The sequence below is a fragment of the Heptranchias perlo genome, chromosome 17, assembly GCF_035084215.1.
Source record: "Heptranchias perlo isolate sHepPer1 chromosome 17, sHepPer1.hap1, whole genome shotgun sequence".
Taxonomy (NCBI): Eukaryota; Metazoa; Chordata; class Chondrichthyes; order Hexanchiformes; family Hexanchidae; genus Heptranchias; species Heptranchias perlo.
In genome coordinates this window covers 27,282,502-27,308,330 of record NC_090341.1, presented here as the reverse complement: position 1 = coordinate 27,308,330, position 25,829 = coordinate 27,282,502, and the positions used below count along the sequence as shown (strand labels likewise).

Sequence of the window (25,829 nt, the reverse complement as noted above, 5' to 3'; positions counted from 1 at the left end):
CTGGTGTGAAACTATTCAAACAAACCTGGCTGACGTACAAACTCCTTGGAGAGGAATTTCTATCAATATGAAACAAGTGAAACTCATACCAATATATAGCAATGTTAGAAAATTGACAATCATACCATATATAGCGATTGCCAGTCATCCTCATTGCTTACTCTAGCACTTTGCTTTAAATTAGACACATTCTTTCCATCCATCTAAGCACAAATTCACTCGCCCAAAACTGACCCAGAGTTAAAATCTCTGGTATTTTTAAGCCAGTAACAAACCTCTGAGTTCAGATAAACCACCCTGGATTGAGGGCTGGCTTATGATATCCTGTCAGTCCTGAATGTGTCATAGCTTGTACCATACTCACAGTATCTGTTCTCATGTTGATAACGGCAAAAATATATGCAGTAAGACAACCTGTTGGAGAAACAGCTGTGTGCATACTGGGAGGGAGAATGTTCCCAACAGTACATTTACATTTTGTCACATTCCGATGGATTGCAGAGTGAACAGAGCTGAGATGTCAGTCTGTTTCGGAACTGCCTCAAAGTTTCGAATCGTTGACTCCTTGTGCTCGCCGTAAGAAACCCTCCCAACCCCTAGAGACCAACTGCCAGCGACTCAGCCCTTTGCGGCGACCGCTGCCCAGTCCCGAGTCCCCGGGCCCGCAGACCAACAGCAGCAGCCCCGACCCCCCCGGGGATGTTGCAGGATACCGAACAACCCGGCCTCTCACTCGCTTCTGGATTCGGACGATTAGGAGAACACTGCGGTTTTAAAGCCCAGGTGAGTCCGGGTGTTTGCCATTGACCAGATTTGAGTCGGTGCCTTGTAGTGAGTTTCTCGAACTGTCATTAATTACATGGTTATGGATCACGGGAGACAACCAAACCCAATTGGGAAGATTTCGTTAAAACTCATGCTTCAGATTGAAGGGATGTAGACATTTGAGCGACTGGTCTGTAAAAGATTCAAACACCTTTGACACCTTATTCCAATTCAAGTATGCAGCTGGACACAGATTGTCAGGGAAAGAAACTATTTCTGCTACGGTCACTGAGCAAGCTGACCTAAACGAGTGTTCATCACTCTACTGACAGCTGTTTTTTGTTTCGACTTGGAGATGTGGGATTTCAAGAATTTTCTTATATAAATGGAATGAAGGTATTTCCTGTTCCTCTAAGAAAATTATCAAATAAATTTGTATGTTTCAATAATAAAGGGACATTACCCACGTCATTTTACCAGGTAGACACAGAGGCATCTATCCTGAAGAGTTAAACAATTTAACAATTGATTTAAAAAATAAAATTCCTTCACTAAAACTGCATCATATTTCATGCTGTAGCAGATATTGTTTTCCCAGTAACTAACATGGTGGATCTGTGCCCCTTTGAAGCAGGTGTTCGCAGTGTTGTGTTGGCAATTCCACAAGGACAGGATTTATTTCTCTCGGGGTCTGGGGGCATGCTCCCCCAGAAAATGTAGAATTTTGATACTTTATTTGTTGCATTTTGGACCAGCCTCTTTATATGTAGGTAAATGTTTTCTGATATCTACACCACTGAACTGGACTGAAATTGGTTACATTGTGCTAATCCATAACTAACAAAATAATATATTGCTTTTTGACTCTAATTTCTTGTTATACCGTCATAATTTTTTGGCCCTAGTAATTACTGTCTGTGTTATTAGTATAATATTCCTGTATCTGCTATTTAAACACAGGTATTAACCCAGTTTATTTTAAACAAGTTAATACCTCAGTTAAAAAAGCAGGCAGGGAATTGCATTAAGCATTCATCCACTAATATCACCAACAGTAATTTCTGATCTTTGGTCTTAAAATGAACCACGGACAGTATAAATAGTATAAAGAAAAGTTCCTCATTACAGTAAATGCCACAAAACTTTATGATCTTTATCAGGAGATGGCAAATCATTGCCTTGATTTTATACAATTTGCCATCTTGTTGGCTTTTGGAACCAGTATCGTAAGCTTCCAAATTAAAAGTGGGTATAATCAGTATACTTTCAATTAAATGCTAGCAAAAAATAGGCACACTCTTGTGTCCAAAATAAAAGGGTATGCCTAGTATACCCACCACTACATCCTGAGTGTAATGTAAAACTCATCAACTTCACAAAATTGCAGTGTGCTACTCGAGTCTGTGAAGTTATGACAAGTAAAAGTTTCAATATTTGTAAACACAAATTACTAGAGCCACATAATTCTACTGCACGGTGCTTAATCATATATATAGACAGCCAAGCCACTAAGTGTTCAGGGGAATGAGAAAAAGTGCACACCACAAGGGACAAACAGCCACCCAGCAACTTGGCTCTTTTTAGCCCAAGCAGCTGCATTGTGAAGAGCACGTCAGAGAACAGTTGGGAGATATGTGAAAATTACTTTCATTGCAGTTTGCTAAACTGGAATCGGAAGCAACATAGTTAAAATCAGGAGACTGGCTGATCTGGGAATCTCTGTGTTTACATGCTGTGAATAATCTAGTTGCTTTGTTTATGCAAACACAGCAAAAGATTGCTTCAGACAGGAAACATTGCTTACCTGAAACGCCCTGAATCAAATTTAAGGTTGTCGTGGCAGTAGTGAATTGCAATGTAGAAGGAATATCAGAAACATGATTGACTCCTGAAAACAGTAACACATATAGCACAGGAAGATGGAGTGTTCAGGAAAGACACGGGACAGGAAAGGAGGTGCTGTATCCCTATATATCAGCAATACTGGGGAGGTTGAAGAAACTGATTGAAAAACAAACTACTCTGGTTAGACATTCTTACCATGAAAAGGGCAAACTAACATTAGAGGTATACTACAGACAGGACAGTTTAATAAATGAATAGATAAGGTGGGCATGCAAAACAGGAAGCTTATTTTAATGGGAGACTTCAGCCAGCTGGATATTAACTTTTTAAAAGCTGATGCAGCCTCAAAAAAGCTAACAACTAAAAAAACTCAAAAGCAACCCTGAAGATAGGCCAATGCTTTATGGTGATTGAATAAATCAAATTCTGCTTTTATTACATGAGATTCCAAGATTTTTACCAGTTTAGAGGATCATATTCTTCAATTTTATATATTTTCAAGTGCAAACCAAGCCCAAAGGCCTTGTCTATGACATGAAAAACAAGTAGTTACATTGATTGTGCGGTAGGACAGAAGGTTGTTGCAAGGATACCAAAATATATCCAGTACTTGAAATGCAGGAAACAGTTGAAATATGCAAAATTTTGTATTTTACAGTGGTGGACTTAGAAATTTGCTATACCTGGAGCTTTTGCAGTCAACTGTTGATCTTGGAAACTGGAAAATTCTAAATTATACAAATGATGAGCAAATCTCAGCACAAAAATAATATCTTAATGCAAGTTGGAAGGTTTTGAGAACAACTCAACAAAACAGTAACCATGTTGATGCCCTTACTATATTCTGCATTCTTTCTGCCTCAATGTTGTTCAGTGAATTGGGAGCAGTGGGGACAGGTAATATGGAACTTGCTCGACTTGTGTGTGCTGGGTGCTGCAGACACTGTCTCAGCTTCTCGCAGGTCACAGATTGCAATAAGACTTGAATCGCAAAGGAACTGCCAGATTCTACAAATACACTGCCAGAGTCTGCAAATAAATAACTAGACGTGAGGGTAGAAGGGGCCTGTTAAAGGAGCTTGAGGAGGCAGAAAAGGAGCCTTGTCCTTCCAGGATCCTGTGGTAGCAGGTGGCTTTGGCTTAAGAGAGCAAGAATTGACGTGGTCGAGATAGGCTGGACAGGATGTGTGCCAGTTGCGCTCGAGTTTACAGCCTTCTGATTTGAGGGGGGCAGCTGGAGAAGAGATAAGAACTTTAAAAGGTGCTCTTCACACTGCAACTGAGGAGGAACATAAAATAGTTAATATACTCATCCTACTACCGCTGTCAAATTTTCACCAGATACGAGCAACATGCCCATCTACAAGGCACAAGTCAGGAGTGTGATGGAATACTCTCCACTTGCCTTGATGAGTGCAGCTCCAACAACACTCGAAGCTCAACACCATCCAGGATAAAGTAGCCCGCTTGATTGGCACCCCATCCACCACCCTAAACATTCACTCCCTTCACCACCGGCGCACCGTGGCTGCAGTGTGTACCATCCACAGGATGCAATGTAGCAACTCGCCAAGGCTTCTTCGACAGCACCTCCCAAACCCGCGACCTCTACCACCTAGAAGGACAAGAGCAGCAGGCACATAGGAACAACACCATCTGCACGTTCCCCTCTAAGGCACACACCATCCTGACTTGGAAATATATCGCTGTTCCTTCATCGCTGGGTCAAAATCCTGGAAACTCCCTTTCTAACAGCACTATGGGAGTACCTTCACCTCACGGACTGCAGCGGTTCAAGGCGGCGGCTCACCACCACCTTCTCAAGGCCAATTAGGGATGGGCAATAAATGCTGGCCTTGCCAGCGACGCCCACATCCCATGAACGAATAAAACAAAATTGATGGTAATTAAGCAGAATCAACAACTTTAACATTAATGAGATGGAGATGCTAAGGCTCAAAACAAACACATTTTCAGGTGCTAAGAGAGACAAGAAATGAGGTATTGATGCTCATTATGAGGAAGTTGATGAAAACTGGGGAGGTACAATTAGATTGGAAAAATTGACGTGGTACCATTTTTAGAAAAGGTAATAAAACAGACTCAGACAACTACAGATCCAAATACAAACTTAAATACTGGGTAAAATTATCAAGAGTAAACTTGAGGATTACCTGCATGATGATAACCTAGTAAATAGTAACCAATGTGAATGTATAAAGAACAAACTTGCATTTATATAGCACTATATCATTTCTCTCAGGACCTCTCAAAGCACTTCACATCTAAGGAATTTCTTTTTGAAGTTACTGCTATTGTGTGGGTAAACACAACAGCCAATTTGTACAAAGCAACGTCCTACAAACAACAAATGAGACGGATGATCAGTAAATTTGTTTTGATCGTGTTGGTTGAAGGAGGAATATTGACCAGGACACTGATAGAATTCCTTGCTCTTCTTTGAATAATGCCATGGATACCTGAACCCTTGAGACAAACAGCAAGGGCTCAGTTTAACATCTCATCTGAAGTACAACACCTCCAACGGTGTAGCACTCCAAAGTGGCAATTTAGATTTTGCACTCTAGTCCTGGGGCATAAATCCACAATCTTCTGACTCAGAGGCAAAAGTGCTCCCAACCGAGCCAAACTGATGCTTAGAGGAAAATCCTACTTGACCAAGCTTCTTGAACTTCTTTGCGGAAGTGACGTTCCAAATGTACTGTGGAAAAACCTACACTGTGGTGTACCTAGATTTCCAAAAATGCCTTTGGCAAAGTTCCATACAAAAGACTTCTCCTTAAGCTTAAAGTGGTAGGGATACAAGGGAAAACCTTGGAATGGATAAGAAATTGGCTGAAGATAGGAAAAAGCAGGAACTTGTTAGGGAAGTGATGTCAGGTTGGGGGAATTCAAAAATGGAGTACCTCGGGGGTTGGCATTGTGACCTCTACTGTTTCTAAATGACATAAATTCAGAAGATCAATACAAACTTTTCAACTTCGCAGAGGATACCCATTGGAGAGGAAGCAGCTGAACGTAAGAGGCAACATAGTAAGTTAGATAAAATAAGTAAGTGGATGGGAGCAGGAAGAGGTGAAGTTTAATATGGACAATTATTGCACATTGGAAGAAAAAGAATGGGCAACAGATGTACTCCTTAGGTGATGTTGAATGTGATGTAGGGGAAGTCGTGCTTAACATGCATAACAACTATAGAGTAACATTCAACGAAGGAAATAGAATATCCAACACAAGCCGAGGAAAGTAAAGCATAAAACCTAGCACTGTTTCTGCATGAACCACCCCACTAGCATAACAACCTTAATTATTATAATTACCAAATGGTGTTGATTCCCCCTCATTGCATGACTGAGTTGTGGAAATAATGGCATCAGCACAGATCAAGGTGAATCCATAATCTAAATCAGTAGAACAGTTCATTGAGAGTAGCAGATGCAATAAAACTGAAGATGTGTGTTCAGGATTTAAATCTCCAAAGTTATAATCAAACAAAGGATCAATGTTTGCTGCCAGTGATTTCATAAGGGATTTACTAATTTTGACAGCTTTCCCCCTTTTCTCTCATCCAGTCCTGAATGGACATGGTTCCACAGTTGCCAACAACCCTCCAGTACCTTGCTTAAGTCATCTGGATTGTAGTGTTGGCAGGCTATTTGATTGTGGAGCGTGCAGCTGAATCCAATCTTGTCCCTTTCCACTTGTGAAATTTCCAGCAGCAGTCATTGTATAGTGATCAGAAGGAAGAACTCAAGTTGTTTTTCCTCTTTCTAACCCAGAGAGACTGGAACCAATTATAGGGCCCGGGAAGAAAAAATAATTGACATATGTACTCCATGAATAGAGTTGAAGTAGCTGAGGATGACGCTGAAAGAGACCTAGGAGTCTTAATAGACTCCACACTCAACATCTGCAACCAATGCAGAGCAGCAATCAACACCAAAATAGTAGAATACATGTCAAAAATGTACTGCATCCAGTTTTGGTTGCCAAAAAAAAAGGGAGACATTCAAGCACTGGGGGCAGTACAGAAAATAACAGCAAGGTTGATTTCTAGTGTCAAAGCTCTGAGTTATGAGAAACGTGGTAAGGCAAGGGGACATAGATTCATACTAGTAAAAGGTCCATTTTGGGCTAATGTCGGGAAGTGATCAATCTCTGGAAAAAAACTTTATGGAAACTTTATAGCAAACAGGGTACTAATTTCTCAGCCCAAGACAAAAGGGTTACTCGTTCCCCTCACCCACACTCTGAGACTTACTGTGAATCCTCTAGTAGCACAGGCAAATGAGACCTTGATTTACCATCACATTCAAAGAACAGTAACTTCAATGATGACCCCTAACACTGCATGTGGAGAAACATAAGTGGATGTAGGGGAAGGATACGAGGCCAATTGTGATGGGGCTAATGTGATTCCTATATTTAAAAAGGGAGATAGAACCAGTCCAGGGAACTATAGACCAATTAGCTTAACATCGGTAGTAGGAAAGATAATGGAATCCTTACTCAAAGATGTAATAGAAAAATATCTAGAAACCGAAAATATAATAAAGAATAGTCAGCACGAATCTCAAAAGGGAAGGTCATGCTTCACCAACCTTATTGAATTCTTTGAAGAAGTAACAGAAAGGGTAGACAAGGGTAATGTAGTAGATGTAGTAGTAAATATTTGGATTTTCAAAAGGCCTTCGATAAGGTACTGCATAGTAGACTCATAACTAAGGTCAGAGCACGTGGAGTCAGGGGACAAGTAGCAGAATGGATAGCAAGCTGGCTACAAAACAGAAAACAGCATAGGGGTTAAAGGTTGGTAAAAGGTCGAAAGTGGTGTTCCACAAGGATCGGTGCTCGGACTACTGTTGTTCACAATTTACATCAACGATTTGCATTCGAGAAACCAAAATACAATTTCAAAATTTGTGGACAACACCAAATTGAGGGGTATAGTTAATATTGAGGAGAACTGCAACAACATACAGAAAGACATCAATAAATTTGCTGAATGGGAATGTAATTGGCAAATGAATTTCAATATAGACAAGTGTGAGGTATTACATTTTGGTCGTAAGAATAAAAGGGCCACATACTGCTTAGATAATAAGTATTTAAATGGGGTAAAGGAACAGAGGGATCTGGGGGTACAGATACGCAAATCACTAAAAGTAGCGACGCAGGTCACTAAGTCCATGAAAAAAAGCAAACCAAGCACTGGGGTTCATTTCTGGAGGGATATTATTGTAAGGCAGAGAAGTTATGTTAAACTTGTATCGATACTTGATTAGATCACATTTGGAGTACAGTGAACAGTTCTGGTCCCCATATTATAAAAAGGATATAGAGGCACTTGAGAAGGTGCAAAAAAGATCTACTAGGATGGTCCAAGAACTGAGAGGTTCTACCTATCAGGAAAGATTGAGCAGGCTGGGGCTCTTTTCTCTAGAAAAGAGAAGATTGATATATTAATTTTCTAGACTTGGATATAGAAGGTATAATTTCAGTTTGCAGACAACACGAAACTCGGCAATGTAGTAAACAATGTGGAGGATAGTAACAGACTTCAGGAGGACGTAGACAGACTGGCGAAATGGGCAGACACATGGCAGATGAAATTTAATGCAGAGAAGTGTGAAGTGATGCATTTTGTAGGAAGAATGAGGGGAGGCTGTATAAACTAAATGGTACAATTTTAAAGGGGATGCAGGAACAGAGACACCCGGGAGGTGCACATACATAAATCTTTGAAGGTGGCAGGACAAGTTGAGAAGGCTGTTAAAAAAGCATATATGATCTGGGGCTCTATTAATAGAGACATAGAGTACAAAAGCAAGGAAGTAATGCTAAACCTTTATAAAGCACTGATTAGGCCTCAGCTGGAGTATTGTGTTCAATTCTGGGCACCACACTTTGGGAGGATGTCAAGGCCTTAGAGAGGGTGCAGAAGAGATTTACTAGAATGGTACCATGGATGAGGGACTTCAGTTATGTGGAGAGACTGGAGAAGCTGGGGTTGTTCTCCTGAGAACAGAGAAGGTTAAGGGGAGATTTGATAGAAGTGTTCAAAATCATGAACGGTTTTGACAGAGTTAATAAGGAGAAACTGTTTCCAGTGGCAGACAGGTCAGTAACCAAAGGACACAGATTTAAGACGATCAACAAAAAAGCCAGAGGCGACGTGACAAAACGTTTTTTATGCAGCGAGCTGTTATGATCTGAAATGCACTGCCTGAAAGGGCCGTCGAAGCAGATTCAGTGGTAACTTTCAAAAGAGAATTGGATAAATACTTGAAGGGAAAAAAATTACAGGGCTATGGGGAAAGATCAGGGGAATGGGACCAATTGAATAGCTCTGTCAAAGAGCCGGCATAGGCACAATGGGCCGAATGGCCTCCTTCTGTGCTGTACCGACTATGAAACTGAGAAGTGACCTGATAGAGGTCTTTAAGATTATGAAAGGGTTTGATTGGGTAGACATGGAGACGATGTTTCCGCTTGTGGAGGAAACCGGAACTAGGGGCCATAAATATAAGATAGCCAATAATAAATCCAATAAGAAATTCAGGAGAAACTTCTTTATCCTGAGAGTGGTTAGAATGTGGAACTCGCTACCACGAGGAGTAGTTGAGGCGACTAGCATAGATGCATTTAAGGGGAAGCTAGATAAACACATGAGGGAGAAAGGAATAGAAGGATATGCTGATGGGGTTAGTTGAAGTAGGGAGGGAGGTGGCTTCTCTGGAGCATAAACACCAGTTGGGCTGAATGGCCTGTTTCTGTGCCGTACATTCTATATAATTCTATGTAATTTGGTGTGGAGTCTGTTACTCGAATATATTGACTTCTACCCAAATGGTTTTTACTTAAAACCAACCACTTAGTGGGCCTGGTTTACACCAGCACCAATTCAACACTGCATTTTGAAGGTTGGATTACATTTACTTTAACAGACTGGATAACCACCAATGTACCGTATATGCAAGGAAAAAAGGTCTTGAGATAATGTAACATATTCAGGTGCCCTGAGACAATGCCTGTGGGTGTACATTCTACCATATCACAAGATTTCCTCTTACACGACTTCACATTGATGCCAAAAACAACAAGCTCCAGCTCCAAAACAACCAAGACCTTATTCCACTCATCACTCAGGATTGTGGCTGTGTAACTCCACCCTGTTGTTCTGTGACCTGCTGATCAGAATTCCTCAGAATGCTGCATTTCAAACAATTTGCATTGGGAAGGGATAAAATTGCTGTTTTCCTGCATTGTAAAAACAATTTGCATTGGGAAGGGACAGCACTGCTGTTTTCCTGTACATTAGTCCAAATAAAATGTAAGACTATTATTGTTTTAAATCATTTAAAAGTAAAGTTTTACATTATACGAAGATTTTAGAAATGCTATGTGAAAGGTTGTTGAAATGCCATATTAGTGTAATTATGGATTTACTTGTGCAAATACTAATCCATTGCCTTGCAATCGGCAATCAGAATAAAATGTTAGTTTTATATATCCCTGTTTCTTTTCTGAATGATTTTGATTGTTTTTTCAAGCACTTAGTTGTCTGAATTCTAGTCTGAAGATGTGAAGGGAATTCAAGTAAACAGCAGCTGCAAATAAATCTTATGTTATTCTTAACAAAATAGGAATTAAAGGTATGTCTAAGGACACAATAGCCTAGAATTTCTGCGTTTGGCATAGTTTTGTTCTAAACGGCTATTGGTTGGTTCCAGACAGGCTTAAATAAAAGTGTGTGGTTTGCACCCAATTTTCCGAGGACAGCTCATTAGCATAGTTTCAGGTGAAGATTCGATTGGATGTAGGGAATGCACTAGTGGTGGAAGTGGTAATTGCACATAACTGAAATTTAAAGGGAAGGGGACAATTAAAAGGGAGTAGCACATCAGAGTGACAAAAATTCTGAAAGTCTTTAGAAAGCCTGAAAAAGCACTTCAACCCGTTAGCAGTCTTTGCCAAGGCTGAAGGAGCAAAGTGTGAAAAAGCCACAGGCAGAAATGAACGGAAAAGAAACCTGAGGTGCAGGCATGAGTCTGCAGTCAAAAGATGAAGCAGTCAGCTCCTGACCTCGTTTGACAGCTGCTGAAGTGGAGTTAGTGCTGCATGAGGTAATGGGTGGGATGGTGGTCATTTGAGCCACTTCACAGCACTATCCTCTGAGGTCAGCATAGTAGTATGCTAGCACAGAGATGGAGCCAATTTTCAGATAACAGCTGGGGGTTATTGACAATGGATGTGTCCCCTCGATACTGCATAGTAGCTGCAGATGTCCTTGCAGCAGAACATTTGCCTCTCTGCTGACCCAGAAAGACAAGGCTGAAGCGTTTGCAACCATCTTCAGCCAGAAGTGCCGAGCGGATGATCCATTTCCTCCCGAGATCCCCACCATCATTGAAGCCAGTCTTCAGCCAATTCGATTCACTCTACGTGATGTCAAGTGAGTGCATTGGATACAACAAAGGCTATGGGCCCCAACAACATCTCGGCTGTAGTGCTGAAGACTTGTGCTTCAGAACTAGCCGCGCCTCTAGCCAAGCTGCTCCCGTACAGCTACAACACTGGCAACCACCCGACAAAGTGGAATACTCCTGTCCACAGAAAGCAGGACAAATCCAATCTGACCAATTACTGCCCCATCAGTCTACTCTCAATCTCGGCAAAGTGATGGAAGGTGTCATTGACAGTGATATCAAGCGGCACATGCTCACCAATAACCTGCTCACCGATGCTCAGTTTGGGTTCCGCCAGGACCACTCGGCTCCAGACTTCATTACATGGTCGAAACATGGACAAAAGAGCTGAATTCAAAAGGTGAGGTGAGAATGACTGCCCTTGACATTGAGGCAGCATTTGACCAAGTATGGCATCAAGAAGCCCGAGAAAAATTGAAGTCAATGGGAATCAGGGGGAAAACACTCCAGTGGCTGGAGTCATCCCTAGCACAAAGGAAGATGGTAGTGGTTGTTGGAGGCCAATCATCTCAGCCCCGGGACATCGCTGCGGGAGCTCCTCAGGGCAGTGTCCTAAGCCCAACCATCTTTAGCTGCTTCATCAATGACCTTCCCTCAATCATAAGGTCAGAAGTGAGGATGTTCACTGATGATTGCAGTGTTCAGTTCCATTCGCAACCCCTCAGATAATGAAGCAGTCCATGCTCGCATGCAGCAAGACCTGGACAACATCCAGGCTTAGACTGAAAAGTGGCAAGTAACATTCGCGCCAGACAAGTACCAGGCAATGACCGTCTCCAATAAGAGAGAGTCTAACCAAGTCCCCTTGACATTCAACGGCATTGCAATTGCCGAATCCCCCACCATTAGCATCCCGGGGGTCACCATTGACCAGAAACTCAGCTGGACCAGCCACATAAATACTGTGGCTGTAAGAGCAGGTCAGAGGCTGGGTATTCTGCAGTGAGTGACTCACCTCCTGACTCCCCAAAGCCTTTCCACCATCCACAAGGCACAAGTCAGGAGTGTGATGGAATACTCTCCATTTGCCTGGATGAGTGCAGCTCCAACAACACTCAAGAAGCTCGACACCATCCAGGACAAAGCAGCCCACTTGATTGCCACCCCATCCACCACCTTAAACATTCACTCCCTCCACCACCAGTGCACCATGGCTGTAGTGTGTACCATCTACAACATGCACTGCAGCAATTCGCCAAGGCTTCTTCGACAGCACCTCCCAAACCCGCGACCTCTACCACCTAGAAGGACAAGGGCAGCAGGTGCATGGGAACACCATCACATGCATGTTCCTCTCCAAGTCATACACCATCCTGACTTGGAAATATATTGCCATTCCTTCATCGTTGCTGGGTCAAAATCCTGGAGTTCCCTACCGAACAGCACTGTGGGAGTACCTTCACCACACGGACTGCAGCGGTTCAAGAAGGCGGCTCACCACCACCTTCTCAAGGGCAGTTAGGGATGGGCAATAAATGCTGACCTTGCCAGCGTGCCCACATCCCATGAATGAATAAAAAAAAAACTGAGAAGATAGCTTTGCAAAGGTCATTGCCAGGTGGGTACACAAGTGCTTGCAAATATGGTTGGTGACATCTTAGTGGGTGTGGTAGGCTGTTCTTCACCTTTACCAGACTGATTCCTAGGATGGCAGGACTAACGTATGAGGAGAGATTGGGTTGACTAGGCCTATATTCACTAGAGTTTAGAAGAATGAGAGGTGATCTCATCGAAACATATACAATTCTAACAGGACAAGACAGACTAGATGCAGGGAGGATGTTCCCGATGGCTGGGGAGTCCAGAACCAGGGGTCACAGTCTCAGGATACGGGGTATGCCATTTAGAACCAAGATGAGGAGAAATTTCTTCTCTGAGGGTGGTGAACCTGTGGAATTCTCTACCACAGAAGGCAGTGGAGGCCAAGTCATTAGATGTATTCAACAAGGAGATAGATATATTTCTTAATGCTAAAGGGATCAAGGGATATGGGGAAAAAGTGGGAACAGGGTACGGAGTTAGACGATCAGCAATGATCATTTTGAATGGTGGAGCAGCCCGAAGGGCCGAATGGCCTACTCTTGCTCCTATTTTCTATGTTTCTATGTTAGCATACTTTCTTTCATGCAGTGCCACAGAAAGCATGACATGCTTCTGAGGAAGGATCCAAAATTACAGGTAGTCAGGTCTACACACATCATAGTGGAGCCCTTGTTTCTGTTGTCCCAGCTTCCTTTGAGAAGAGGAGTCTGTGCATGCACTAATCATCTGTCAAAATGAGATATGCTCATCTATATCTGCAGATGCAGGTGTTCTGGTACCAGAGGGTGGGAACAGAGCATCTTTTGTGAAGCTTGTTCTGGCTGGCATCCCTCTGTAGGATTTCCTTCTCTTCCGAACACCTCAGAAAGGGGGATTCCCTTGGAGCCAGGAATGATGCTAAGGGATACAGAAAAAGTTGAACAATTGGCATAAAGCTCATGAAAACCTAAATGCCTACAGAAAAAAAAATGGCCACAAATAGTTAAAAATGATTGAAGTTTTAAAGATTGAATTTATTTACCTGGATCCTTTAAACCAGCTAGTGCCACAGGTGATTTTCTGACAACCCTGGGTACCCATTTCAAATGGGCATTCTTATAAATTGATGCCTTGCAATCCTGAGCAATGGGAACTGGTGTTCAGGATAGATGCATCCCCCAAATACAAATGTTAATGAAGCACTGTTTGAGATGGGCATTTCACCTAACGCAGTGGTCCCACCTCCCAGAAGCTACATTAAGCTGCAAAGTGGGCACAATTCCAGTGGGATCAAACTCCCACCCAATTTCCATGACCATCTGCCCAATTCATGCTGAAACAATGGTTAGCCAGTAGTGGAAAATCTTGGCTAATGCATCACAATAGACATCATGGATTTCAATTCCTGTATATTTGTGCACAGAGACACAGGAAATTGGGGCGTAAAGCAAATACTCGATGGAAAAGATTGAGGAAACTTGTGTGCAAGTGTGTTACGTGTATAATTATGCTATTCCCGAATTTCCTCACTCTTGTATGCCTGTTTATCGATCCCTGAACCTGAACATATCTTGGCTGCTTATAACAGTTCCATCCCCAGGCTAAAGAGCTGTACATCAAATTTCTTGCAATTATACTGGTTCAAAATGGGTGTAAAATTAAGCCCAGAATTTAGGCGCAGCAAGAAAGTGTCATTTTTCTGGTGTTTTATTGCTATTTTTTGAGTGACTTTTAAAAGTTTATTATCCTGAGACCTGCACTCTATTTTCTGTTTCTTTGAATACATTTTTATGGTATCAGTGTGGGTCACATTAAAAATCGAAAAGCTTTCACGGTTGCGTGTTCTTAAACATACTGAGCCTAATGTACATGAATGATAGATGACTTGAAACTTTAATTTTCATACTCAAAAATGGAACATATGGTGTGAGTTCGACGCTTTCCTCAGGCCCCGATTGGTTACGCTGATTTCTGCTTTTTTACACCCATTTTTAAGTTCTGGCACATGTCAATGAGATTGGCAGGAAATTTGGGTGTAAATATACATTGGCAGAATGGGCGTAATTTCGGGTATAACTTCCTGATTTTATCCCCACAGAGAATTCCACCCCCACCATTTTAATTTCATCGAGAAATAGTGTTTGTTATGGCTGAAACATCACATACAGTTTAAGATGCTGTTTGGTTTCCGTTTTCTGAAATAGGCTGCATCGCTTGCTCTTGCACAGTGTTTGCATTGGAAGATAGCACGTCATTTGGCAGAGACCAATCTGAACTGAAAAGGTTCCACTATCCTTTTGGGGCCAAGCTGCCATGCCATTGACTACAATTCCAGTAACAAAAGTACAGGAAAAAAAGAAAAACTATGAAGCTGCAAATCTAAAATAAAAACAGAAGTTATTGATAGGTTAGTCAGATTTTGGATATGGAATGTTTTTTCTCTTAGTAAAATGTTTTCATTTTTTAAAATGTCTTTCAGAAAACTGGATTTGAAATAAGGAATAAATACTATGTCTATCTGGTAAATAGCACCGTTTTATCATTACTTCTGATAGTCTTATGAGCATTACCAAATGAACTTATGCACTGTGGTGTTCTTTGTGGCACAACGTGCCAGGAGATTTGTATTGTGGTATTTGCACCTGTCTGATGATACAAATTTGTGTAACACACATTCTCCATGAATCGTCTTGAAACAGCTAAGGATTAAGTTGAAAGCAACCTGGGACCCTTAGTAGGCTCAACGATCAACCAATGTAGAACAGCAGTCAACAAAGCCAACAGAATGTTGAACTACCTAGTTAAAGCAAAAGAATACAAGTCAGAAGGAATGTCATAATCAAACTGTATAGTGCTCTGGTCAAACCACATCTCGAGTACTATGTCCAGTTGACTGAGACACAAGGGAAGTATTCAGGCACTGGAGGCAGTGCAGAGCCACAAGGCTGATCCCCAGTGTTAAATATCTGAGTTAAGAGAGATTGGAGAGACATGGGCCTTAAATTGAGGCATCCAAGAGGTGATCTTACAGAGGTACATATATCAGCTAGTAAACAATACGGAAAAGATGAATCTGGAAAACTTACTTTAAATTAAATTGCTAGAGTAGGACAAAGGGACACAGGCTCAAACTAGTAAAGGGCAAATTTAGGACGGATATCAGCAAGTTGTTCTTCAAACAAAGAGTGATCAATATGTGAAATGGACTCCCAGATATAGTGATGGAGATAAAAACTGTGGAATTATTTATGAATTAATTAGATCCTGCAATGAGGGGACTTTAGAGGGTTTTGGATGGATGAACTAAGATGGGCCAAGTGGCCTTCCTTATCCATAATTACCTTGTGAGACAACTTCACTTTTACAGAAATCTGCATGTAGTTTAAATAAGGTTTGTGTCAGGGCTGATGTTATGTCTACGTAACCATAAGAAATGAAATTAAATAATTTAGATTTAAGCTCTGCAGTGACGCACTCACCACAATGCTGCCCAGCTGATACAGGAATTTGGAGGAAACATCTTGAAGATAAGAGAAATGTTGGTGCCTTTCTCATAGTCTGGAAGTGTGCAGTTATCTGGGGGAAAGGACATTGGCAACATTAAACACTATTTTGCCTTTTCAGGCAAATGAGACCAATATGTTATTAAGCATTTTGCAGTAAAACTAGCCCTTGTTAGAATTTTTTTCCCATTTGTTCTTGAAATATGAGCAACACTGGCAAGGTCCAATTTATTGCCGATCTCTAGTTGCCCTGAGGTGGTGGTGGTAGGCCTTCTTGAATCACTGCAGTTCTTGTGGTGATAGTGCTCCTACAATGGTGTTAGGTAGGGAGTTCTAGGATATTGACCCAGCAATGATGAAGGAATGGCAATATATTTCCAAGTTAGGGTGGCATATGACTTGGCAGGGAACTTGGACCTTTTCTATGGCAGAGCTCACAAATGAGGGAGGTGCTGTCAAAATACCCTTAATGAGTTGCTGCAATGCATCCTGTAGATCATAATACTGTAGCCACAGTTCATTGATGGTGAAGGGGCTGGATATCGAGTCCATTGGCAGGGGGACCAATCAAGTTAATTGCTCTGTCCTGGATGGTGTCAAAGTTCTTGAGTGTTGTGGCTGCACACATCCAGACAAGTGGTGATTATTCCATCACACTTCTTACTTGTAGGGAATCTTACAACACCAGGTTATAGTCCAACAGTTTTATTTGAAAATCACAAGCTTGTGATTTTCAAATAAAACTGTTGGACTATAACCTGGTGTTGTAAGATTCCTTACATTTGTCCACCCCAGTCCATCACCGGCATCTCCACATCATGACTTCTTACTTGAGCTTTGTGATGGTGGAGAGGCTTTGAGAGGTCAGGACGTGAGCCACTTATCGCAGAGTGGTCCTTGGGTAAACGGGAGCTTCATCTTATAATGTTTTACATGATTTTAGATATTTTTTTAGCAATGACGTAAACTATATTGAGGCATAAGAACAGTTTTGACATAGACCTGTTCACTGTAAACATTCAACACAGTCACTGGGATGTAATGTTGAGCCACTCTGGACGGAAAGAAACATTCATGCTGATCCTTTGTGGTATGGGAATTGGCAGTGTAGTAATTTCAAGTAATTTCTCAAGCACTTCAGGACATATGAGACAACATTTCTGGTTCAGAAGGCACTACACCAAACATGCTTGTTAAATTATATGAAAAATAAGGACAGTAAATGTTGTCTATTGTTTTGAAAAATCTAATCCTAGGAGAATGACTCCAGATTTACCTTCAAGCTGTTCCTTACTGCACGGTAACTGTCAATACAGTAGTGAATAAAAGCACAGAAATGGCATTATAATTGAACATGAAATGAATCTAATCACCATCATTATACAACATAAATGTGGTTTTCACAGTCTATGATCAGGTTTTATTCCTAAGAATTAGAAATATAACAACCTTCAAAACCCATTAATTAAAATGTTATAGATTGGAGAGAAGTAGAGTGTACAACAATCTGTGCATTTATATAACATTTGGGATGGAAAAGAACACCTGATATCATTGTACAATTTCACTTAACATCTGCTGTGTCTGTTAAACCCAAAACTTGCTCAGCTAATTCATCCGTATTTAGCTGTTTTGTTCCATTCATTATCACCTCTGGCCATTCCTCTTAAAAGAAAACACTTTCCATGTTGCATGTAAAACTGTTCTAATATTCTTTTGTGTAAAGCTCTTTACAGATGGAAGCTTGTTTATATTGGCACATGTAGGAGCCGCTAGATGACCCAGAGTAGGCATTCATGTAATGCTGTAACATTAGTGCATCTCTTGCAGGTTTTAATTTATTCCTTTTTGTATTTTCCTTGCAGGTCTGTTTCAGTTGCGATTTGAAGTTGTGACCATCATAGTACAATAAATCATGTCAACAAGCTGCACATAATCAAGAAACTAGCCTTTGACCAAGGACAGTTTTCAAACAATTCCTTTTGACCTTCCAGAAACCAATTTAAAAACAAAGTAGTATTTATGATTTCAAATTCCTCTCACCATGCTAGTCACGAGCTTGCAGTTCCCCAGCTCAGTTTGCCCAGGCAACAGTAATGGAGAGGAGGCAAATACAACTCGACAGCCGTCTACTGTTTTTGGACGATCCAGAACTGAGAAAGCAGAGAGGAGGGCACAGAGGAGAAGCAACATGTCTGCTGTGGATCTCAGACGAGAAGAGATTGCAGATAAACTAAAGTGCCCGCTGGTCTTCCTGACCCCTGTGATCCTGATACTTTTGTTACTTTTAATTCTATTTGGTATTTACATATTGAAACCATTTCACAAGGGTAAGACTGCAGTAGTTTTGTTTAAAGTTAAAAAATAAAGCCTGATACAATTTAATAAAAAACAATATGCTCCAGGAGATATATTGGGTCGGATTTTCGACTAGGGGTGGTATTAGAGTTAGAATTTCAGGTGAAGTTTAACCTGGTTGTATCAGTAAAGGTAGAACAACTGTTGGGTTTCATATTTCCCCTACTCCATATTACAACAACAACTCATGTGTGTGTGTACGTGTGTGTGATATATAGTGTCTTTAACATAGGGAAATGTCCTACGGTGTAATCAGGTAAAAATTGGCATAGAACCAAAAAAGGAGAGATTAGGATGGGTGACTAAAAGCTTGGTCAAAGAGGTGGTGTTTAAGGAGGGTTTTAAAGCAAGAGAAAGAGGCAGAGAGGTTTAGAGAGGAAATTCCAGAGCTTCGGGTCTAAACAGCTAAAGGCAATGATGCGGCGAAGGGAGTGGGGATGTGTAAGAGGCTAGAATTGGAGCAATGCAGTGTTCTTGGAGGGTTGGAGAGCTTGGGGAGGGGAGGGGTGGGGTCATGAAGGGATTTGAACACAAGGATGAGAATTGTAAATTGGAGGACCAGGAGCCAATGTAGGTCAGCAGGGGTGATAGGTGAGCGTGACTTGGTGTGGGTTAGGATATGGGCAGCAGAGATTTGGAAGAGCTGAGGTTTATGGAGGGTAGAGGATGGGAGGCTGGTCAGGACAGTATTGAATTAATTAAGTTTGGAGGGTGACAAAGGCACGGATGAGGGTTTTGGCAGACACGAAAGACGTTACAGAGGTGAAAATAGGCATTCTTTGTGATGGAGTGTATATGGGGTTGGAAGCTCGGCTCGGGGTTAAATAGGAAGCCAAAGTTGTGAACATTTGGCTTCAACCTGAGATAGTGGCCTCGAAGGGGGATAGAATCGGAGGCAAGGGTATTGGGGCCAAAGATGATTGCTTTGGTCTTACCAACAGTGCGTTGGCAGGAAGAGAAGCCATTGCTGGAGATGCTGTGGCTACGATTGAATATGTAAGAGTGGAGCCAAGTGTTGGTGGAGGATGGTGAGGTTGCAGAGATGTCGAAAAGGACAAGGAAGGATAATGCACGTTGTCGCAGCCACAGTGGATGTCATTTCTGACTTTGATTAGGGCGTTTCAGTGCTGTGGCAGAGGAGGAAACCTGATTGGAGAAATTCAAACTTGGTTGTAGGAAAGTTAGGACGGATTAGGGAAGTAACAACACATTCAAGGACTTCAGAGAGGAAAGAGAGGTTGGAGATGGGGCGTTAGTTTGCAAGGACAGTGGGGGTTGAGGGTGGGTTTTTTGAGGAAGTAGGTGATGACGGCAGTTTTGAAAGGGAGGGGGTACAGTACCTGAGGAGAGGGAGCCATTTACGTGTCAGCGAACATGGGGACCCGGAAGAGAAGTTGGATGGTCAGCAGTTTACTGGAAATGCGGTTAAACGAGCAGGAGGTGGGTTTCATGGACAAGATGAGCTCAGGGAGAGAAAGAGGAGAAAGATACGAGTTTAGGGCGAGGGCAGGGGCTAGCCTTAGGGGAAGTTTGGCTTGGTGGGCAAGGGGAAGGGGGGATGTGGCAGAGGCAGCTGAACGAATGGTCTCAATCAGTGACAATGAAGTCACTGAGCTTCTTGCAAGATCAAAAAAGATATTTCAGGTAGAAAGGGGGTAAAATAATGATAAACTAATCAAACTTAGATAGGATAAAACCCTTGGTCCGGATGGATTGCATCCGCGTATATTAAAAGAAGTTGGGGGAGAGATAGCAGAGGCACTGTTACATACATATAAAAATTCATCAGGAAAGGGAATAGTGCCAGAGGACTGGTGGACAGCTAATAGGAACATAGGAACAGGAGTAGGCCATTCAGCCCCTTGTGCCTGCTCCGCCATTTGATAAGATCATGGCTGATCTGTGATCTAACTCCAAATACCTGCCTTTGGCCCATATCCCTTAATACCTTTGGTTGCCAAAAAGCTATCTATCTCAGATTTAAATTTAGCAATTGAGCTGGTATCAATTGCCGTTTGCGGAAGAGAGTTCCAAACTTCTACCACCCTTTGTGTGTAGAAATGTTTTCTAATCTCGCTCCTGAAAGGTCTGGCTCTAATTTTTAGACTGTGCCCCCTACTCCAAAAATCCCCAACCAGCGGAAATAGTTTCTCTCTATCCACCCTATCTGTTCCCCTTAATATCTTATAAACTTCGATCAGATCACCCCTTAACCTTCGAAACTCCAGAGAATACAACCCCAATTTGTGTAATCTCTCCTCGTAACTTAACCCTTGAAGTCCGGGTATCATTCCAGTAAACCTACGTTGCACTCCCTCCAAGGCCAATATGTCCTTCCGAAGGTGCGGTGCCCAGAACTGCTCACAGTACTCCAGGTGCGGTCTAACCAGGGTTTTGTATAGCTGCAGCATAACTTCTGCCCCCTTGTATTCTAGTCCTCTAGATATAAAGGCCAGCATTCCATTTGCCTTCTTGATTATTTTCTGCACCTGTTCATGATACTTCAATGATCTATGTACCTGAACCCCTAAGTCCCCTTGGACATCCACTGTTTTTAACTTTTTACCATTTAGAAAGTACCCTGTTCTATCCTTTTTTGATCCAAAGTGGATGACCTCACATTTGTCTACATTGAATTCCATTTGCCACAGTTTTGCCCATTCACCTAATCTATCAATATCGCTTTGTAATTTTATGTTTTCATCTACATTGCTTACAATGCCACCAATCTTTGTGTCATCTGCAAACTTAGATATGTGTCTTTCTATGCCTTCATCTAAGTCGTTAATAAATATTGTGAATAATTGAGGCCCCAAGACAGATCCCTGTGGGACTCCACTAGTCACATCCTGCCAATATGAGTACCTTCCCATTATCCCTACTCTCTGTTACCTTTCGCTCAGCCAACTTCCTAACCAAGTCCGTACTTTTCCCTCGATTCCATGGGCTTCTATCTTATGTGATTCCTATATTTAAAAAGGGAGATAGAACCTGTCCAGCGAACTACAGACCAATTAGCTTAACATCGGTGGTAGGAAAGATAATGGAATCCTTACTCAAAGATGTAATAGAAAAGCATCTAGAAACCGAAAATATAATGAAGAATAGTCAGCACGGATTTCAAAAGGGGAGGTCATGCTTGACCAAAAGAGTAGACAAGGGAAATGCAGTAGATGTAATTTATTTGGATTTCAAAAGGCCTTCGATAAGATACCGCATAGTAGACTCATGACTAAGGTCAGAGACTGTGGAGTCAGGGAACAAGTAGCAGAATGGATAGAAAGCTGGCTACAAAACAGAAAACAGAAAGTAGGGGTTAAAGGTAGTTACTCTTACTGGCAAAAGGTGGGAAATGGTGTTCCACAAGGATCAATGCTGGGACCACTGTTGTTCACCATTTACATAAACGATTTGGATTTGGGAATTGGAAGAACAATTTAAAAGTTTTTGGATGACACCAAATTGAGGATTATAGTTAATACCGAGGAGGAGTGCAACAAAATACAGGAAGACATCAATAAACTTGCAGAATGGGAGTGTAATTGGCAAATGAATTTCAATATAGTGAAGTGTGAGGTATTATATTTTGGTAGGAAGAATAAGGGGGCCACATACTGCTATGATAATAAGAGTCTAAATGGGGTAAAGGAGCGGAGGGATCTAGGGGTACAGATACACAAATCATGAAAAGTAGCGATGTAGGTTAATAAGGCCATAAAAGAAGCAAGCCAACCACTGGGATTCATTTGTGGAGGGATAGAACTGAAAAGCAAAGAAGTTATGTTAAACTTGTATAGAACTTTGGTTCGGCCACACTTGGAGTACTGTGAATAATTGTGGTCTCCATATTATAAAAAGGATATATAGGCACTGGAGAAGGTGCAAAAAAGATTTACTAGGATGATACCAGAACTGAGAGGTGATACCCATCAGGAAAGATTGAGCAGGCTGGAGCTCTTTTCCCTAGAAAAGAGAAAACTGAGGGATGACCTGATAGAGGTCTTTAAGATTATGAAAGGGTTTGATAGGGTAGACATGGAGAAGATGTTTCCAGTTGTGGGGAAGACCAGAACTTGGGGCCATAAATACAAGATAGTCACCAATAAATTCAATAGGGAATTCAGGAGAAACTTCTTTATCCAGAGTGGTTCGAATGTGGAACTTGCTATCACAAGGAGTAGTTGAGGTGACTCGCATAGATGCATCTAAGGGGAAGCTAGATAAACACATGAGGGAGAAAGGAATAGAAGGATATGCTGATAGGGTTAGTTGATGTCAGGAGGGAGGAGGCTTATGTGGAGCAAAAACACCAGCATGGACCTGTTGGGCCGAATGGTCTGTTTCTGAGTTGTACATTCTATGTAATTCTATGTAAGTTGGAGGTGAGGGTGGGTGGAGCTTAGGAGAAAGGTTTAGGCTATGGTTAGTAGTGAAGAAAAGAAGCTGAGCGTTATCTTTGGATTCCAGGATGATCCTAGAGTAGTGAGCAGTTTTAGCAGAGGAGAGCAGGGCCTGATAGTGCTTGATGTGGTCTAACCAGATCTAGTGCTGGATGGCTAAACCGGTTGTACTCCAGATATATTTAAGTCTATGCCGCTTGCATTTGAGGGAGCGAAGATGGGGGCTGTAACAGGGGGAATGACCAGGGTGGAGAGAGAGTAATGGTTTTACTAGGGATTAGGGCGTGAAAGGTAAAGGTGGGGGAGTGATCGAGCAGATCAATAGCTGGTAAAGTATGGGTAGGAGAGTTTATATGGAGGGAGAGATTAAGGGAGGCAGTGAAATCAGATGAGAGGGGGCAAGGGGAGTTGAAATGGAGATTGAAATCACCGAGGATGAGGAGTTGCTCATTGCAGAGGCTGAAGGAGCAAAGGAGTGAGGATATCTAGAATCATAGACTCTTACAGCACAGAAGGAGGCCATTTGGCCCATTGTGCCTGTGCCAGTTGTTTGAAAGTACTGTCCAATTTAGTCGCAAACACTTGCTTTTTCCCCATAACCTTGCAGATTAGTTCTTTTCAAGTACATGTCCAATTGCCTTTTGAAAGTTCCTATGGAATCTGCTTCCACCAGGGTTCCAGATCTTAACAACCCCTCTGTGTGAAAAAAATTCTCCTCATTTTCCCTCTATTTCTTTTGCCAGTTATTTTAAATCTATGACCTCTGGTTACCGACCCACTTGCCAGAGGAAACAATTTCTACCTATTTGCTCTATCAAAACCCCTCATAATTTTGAATATTTCTATTCGGTCTCCTCTTCACCTTCTCTGCTCTAAGGAGAACAATCTCAGCTTCTCCACATAACTGAAGTCCCTCATCCCTGCTATCATCCTGGTAAACCTCCTCTGTACCCTCTCCAAGGCCTTGATATCCTTCCTAAAGTGTGGTGCCCAGAATTGTACACAGTACTCCAGCTGAGGCCTAACCAGTGATTTATAGAGGTTTAGCATAACGTCCTTGTTTTTTGTGTTCACTGCGCCTATTTATAAAGCTGTATTCCATACACTTTCTTAACCGCCTGATCAACTTGCCCTGCCACCTTCAAAGATTTGTGAATATGCACCTCCAGGTCCCTCTGCTCTTGCACCGTCCCCCCCCCCCCCACCAAAATAATACCATTTAGATTATACTGCCTCTCCATGTTGTTCCTCCCAAAATGCATCACTTCACACTTATCTGCATTAAATTGCATCTGCCATGTGTCTGCCCATTTCACCAGTCTGTCTATGTCCTCCTGAAGTCTGCTACTGTCCTCTTCCCTATTTACTACAAGGTCAAGTTTTGTATCATCTGCAAACTTCGAAATTATACTCCCTATACCCAAATCCAGGTCATTTATATGTAACAAGAAAAGCAATGGTCCTAATACTGACCCCTGGGTGACCCGACTGCATACTTCTTTCGAGTCAGAAAAACATTGGTTCACCACTACTCTCTGCCTCCTATCCCTTAGCCAATTACATACCGAAATTACCACCGTCCCTTTAATCCCATGTACTTCTATTTTCCGAATAAGTTTGTTATGTGGTACTTTACTAAATGTTTTTGGAAAGTCCATATATACAACATCTACTGCACTACCTTCATCAATCCTCTCTGATACTTCATCAAAGAACACAATCAGGTTACTCAGACATGATTTGCCATTAACAAATCCATGCTGGCTGTCCCTAATTAACCCATGCTGCTCCAAGTGAGAATTAATTTTGTCCTTGACAATGGTCTCTAGTAGTTTTCCCATCACTGATGTTAAACTGATTGGCCTATAGTTATCACGTTTATCCCTCTCCCCTTTTTTGAATAGAGGTATAACATTTGTAATCCTCCAGTCCTCTGGCACCACACCAAGGAGGATTGAAAGATTGTGGTCAGAGCTTCTACTATCTCCACCCTTGCTTCTCTTAGCAACCTAGGATGCATCTGGGTGACTTGTTAGCTTTGAGTGATGTCAACCCAAGCAGCTCCTTTCTATCTATTTTTATCCTATCCAATATCTCTACCCCCTCCTCCTCTACATTGACATTAATATTATCCTCTTTTGTGAAGATTTCAGTACCTCAGTCATGCCTTCTGCCTCCACAAGAAGATTTCCTTTTTTGTCCCTAAACGGCCCCACCATTCCTTTAACTATCCTTTTACTTTTTATATGTTGGGCTAGAAACACACTGATTAAGAAAGTTCTCCTGTACACATTTTAGGAATTCTTCACCCTCCTTGCCCTCTACACTTTTTTTCCCTCAATCTAGATCAGGGTAATTGATGTCCCCTAATTACTGCTTTATTATTTTTACATGGGTGAACCTTCACCACATGGACTGCAGCGGTTCAAGAAGGCGACTCACCACCACCTTCTTAAGGGCAATTAGGGATGGGCAATAAATGCTGGCCTTGCCAGCGACACCCACATCCCATGAACGAATAATAAAAAAAAAATTCTATGAATTTTGCCTAAAGATTTGCTCCTCCATCTCCTTCTCACTATTTGGGATCTATAGAAAATACCCAGCAATGTAACAGCTCCTTTTCTGTTCCTTAACTCTAACCATGTAGATTCAGTCTTTGAATCCTCTAGTGTATCGTCCCTCTGTAGAACTGTAACATTATCCTTGATCAGTACTGCCACCCCCCCACCTTTCTTTTTTCCTTCCCTGTCCCTCCTGAATACATTGTTGCCAGGAATGTTAAGTTCCCATTCTTGCCCATGTTTAAGACAGTTTTCTGTTACAGCCATTATATCATAATCCCATGTGGCAACTTGTGCCTGCAGCTTATCAACCTTACTTGTAACACTCCTCACATTTACACACGTGCATTCCAACACGCTAGT

General features: G+C 41.8%; 1 protein-coding gene across 2 annotated transcripts in view; it reads left to right on the top strand.

Moving 5' to 3' along the window:
• Nucleotides 1–351: 351 nt before the first annotated feature.
• Nucleotides 352–25,829, top strand: part of LOC137334203 (uncharacterized) — a 50,296-nt gene continuing 24,818 nt past the window's right edge. The window contains exons 1-3 of one of the 2 annotated variants that reach the window (XM_067998796.1): nt 352–783; nt 15,121–15,162; nt 18,010–18,474. In XM_067998796.1, coding sequence (XP_067854897.1) covers nt 18,189–18,474 — 286 coding nt within the window. In that variant the 5' untranslated portion in view covers nt 352–783; nt 15,121–15,162; nt 18,010–18,188. The remainder of the gene's footprint in view (nt 784–15,120; nt 15,163–18,009; nt 18,475–25,829) is intronic. The other variant, XM_067998795.1, reaches the window with a different exon arrangement.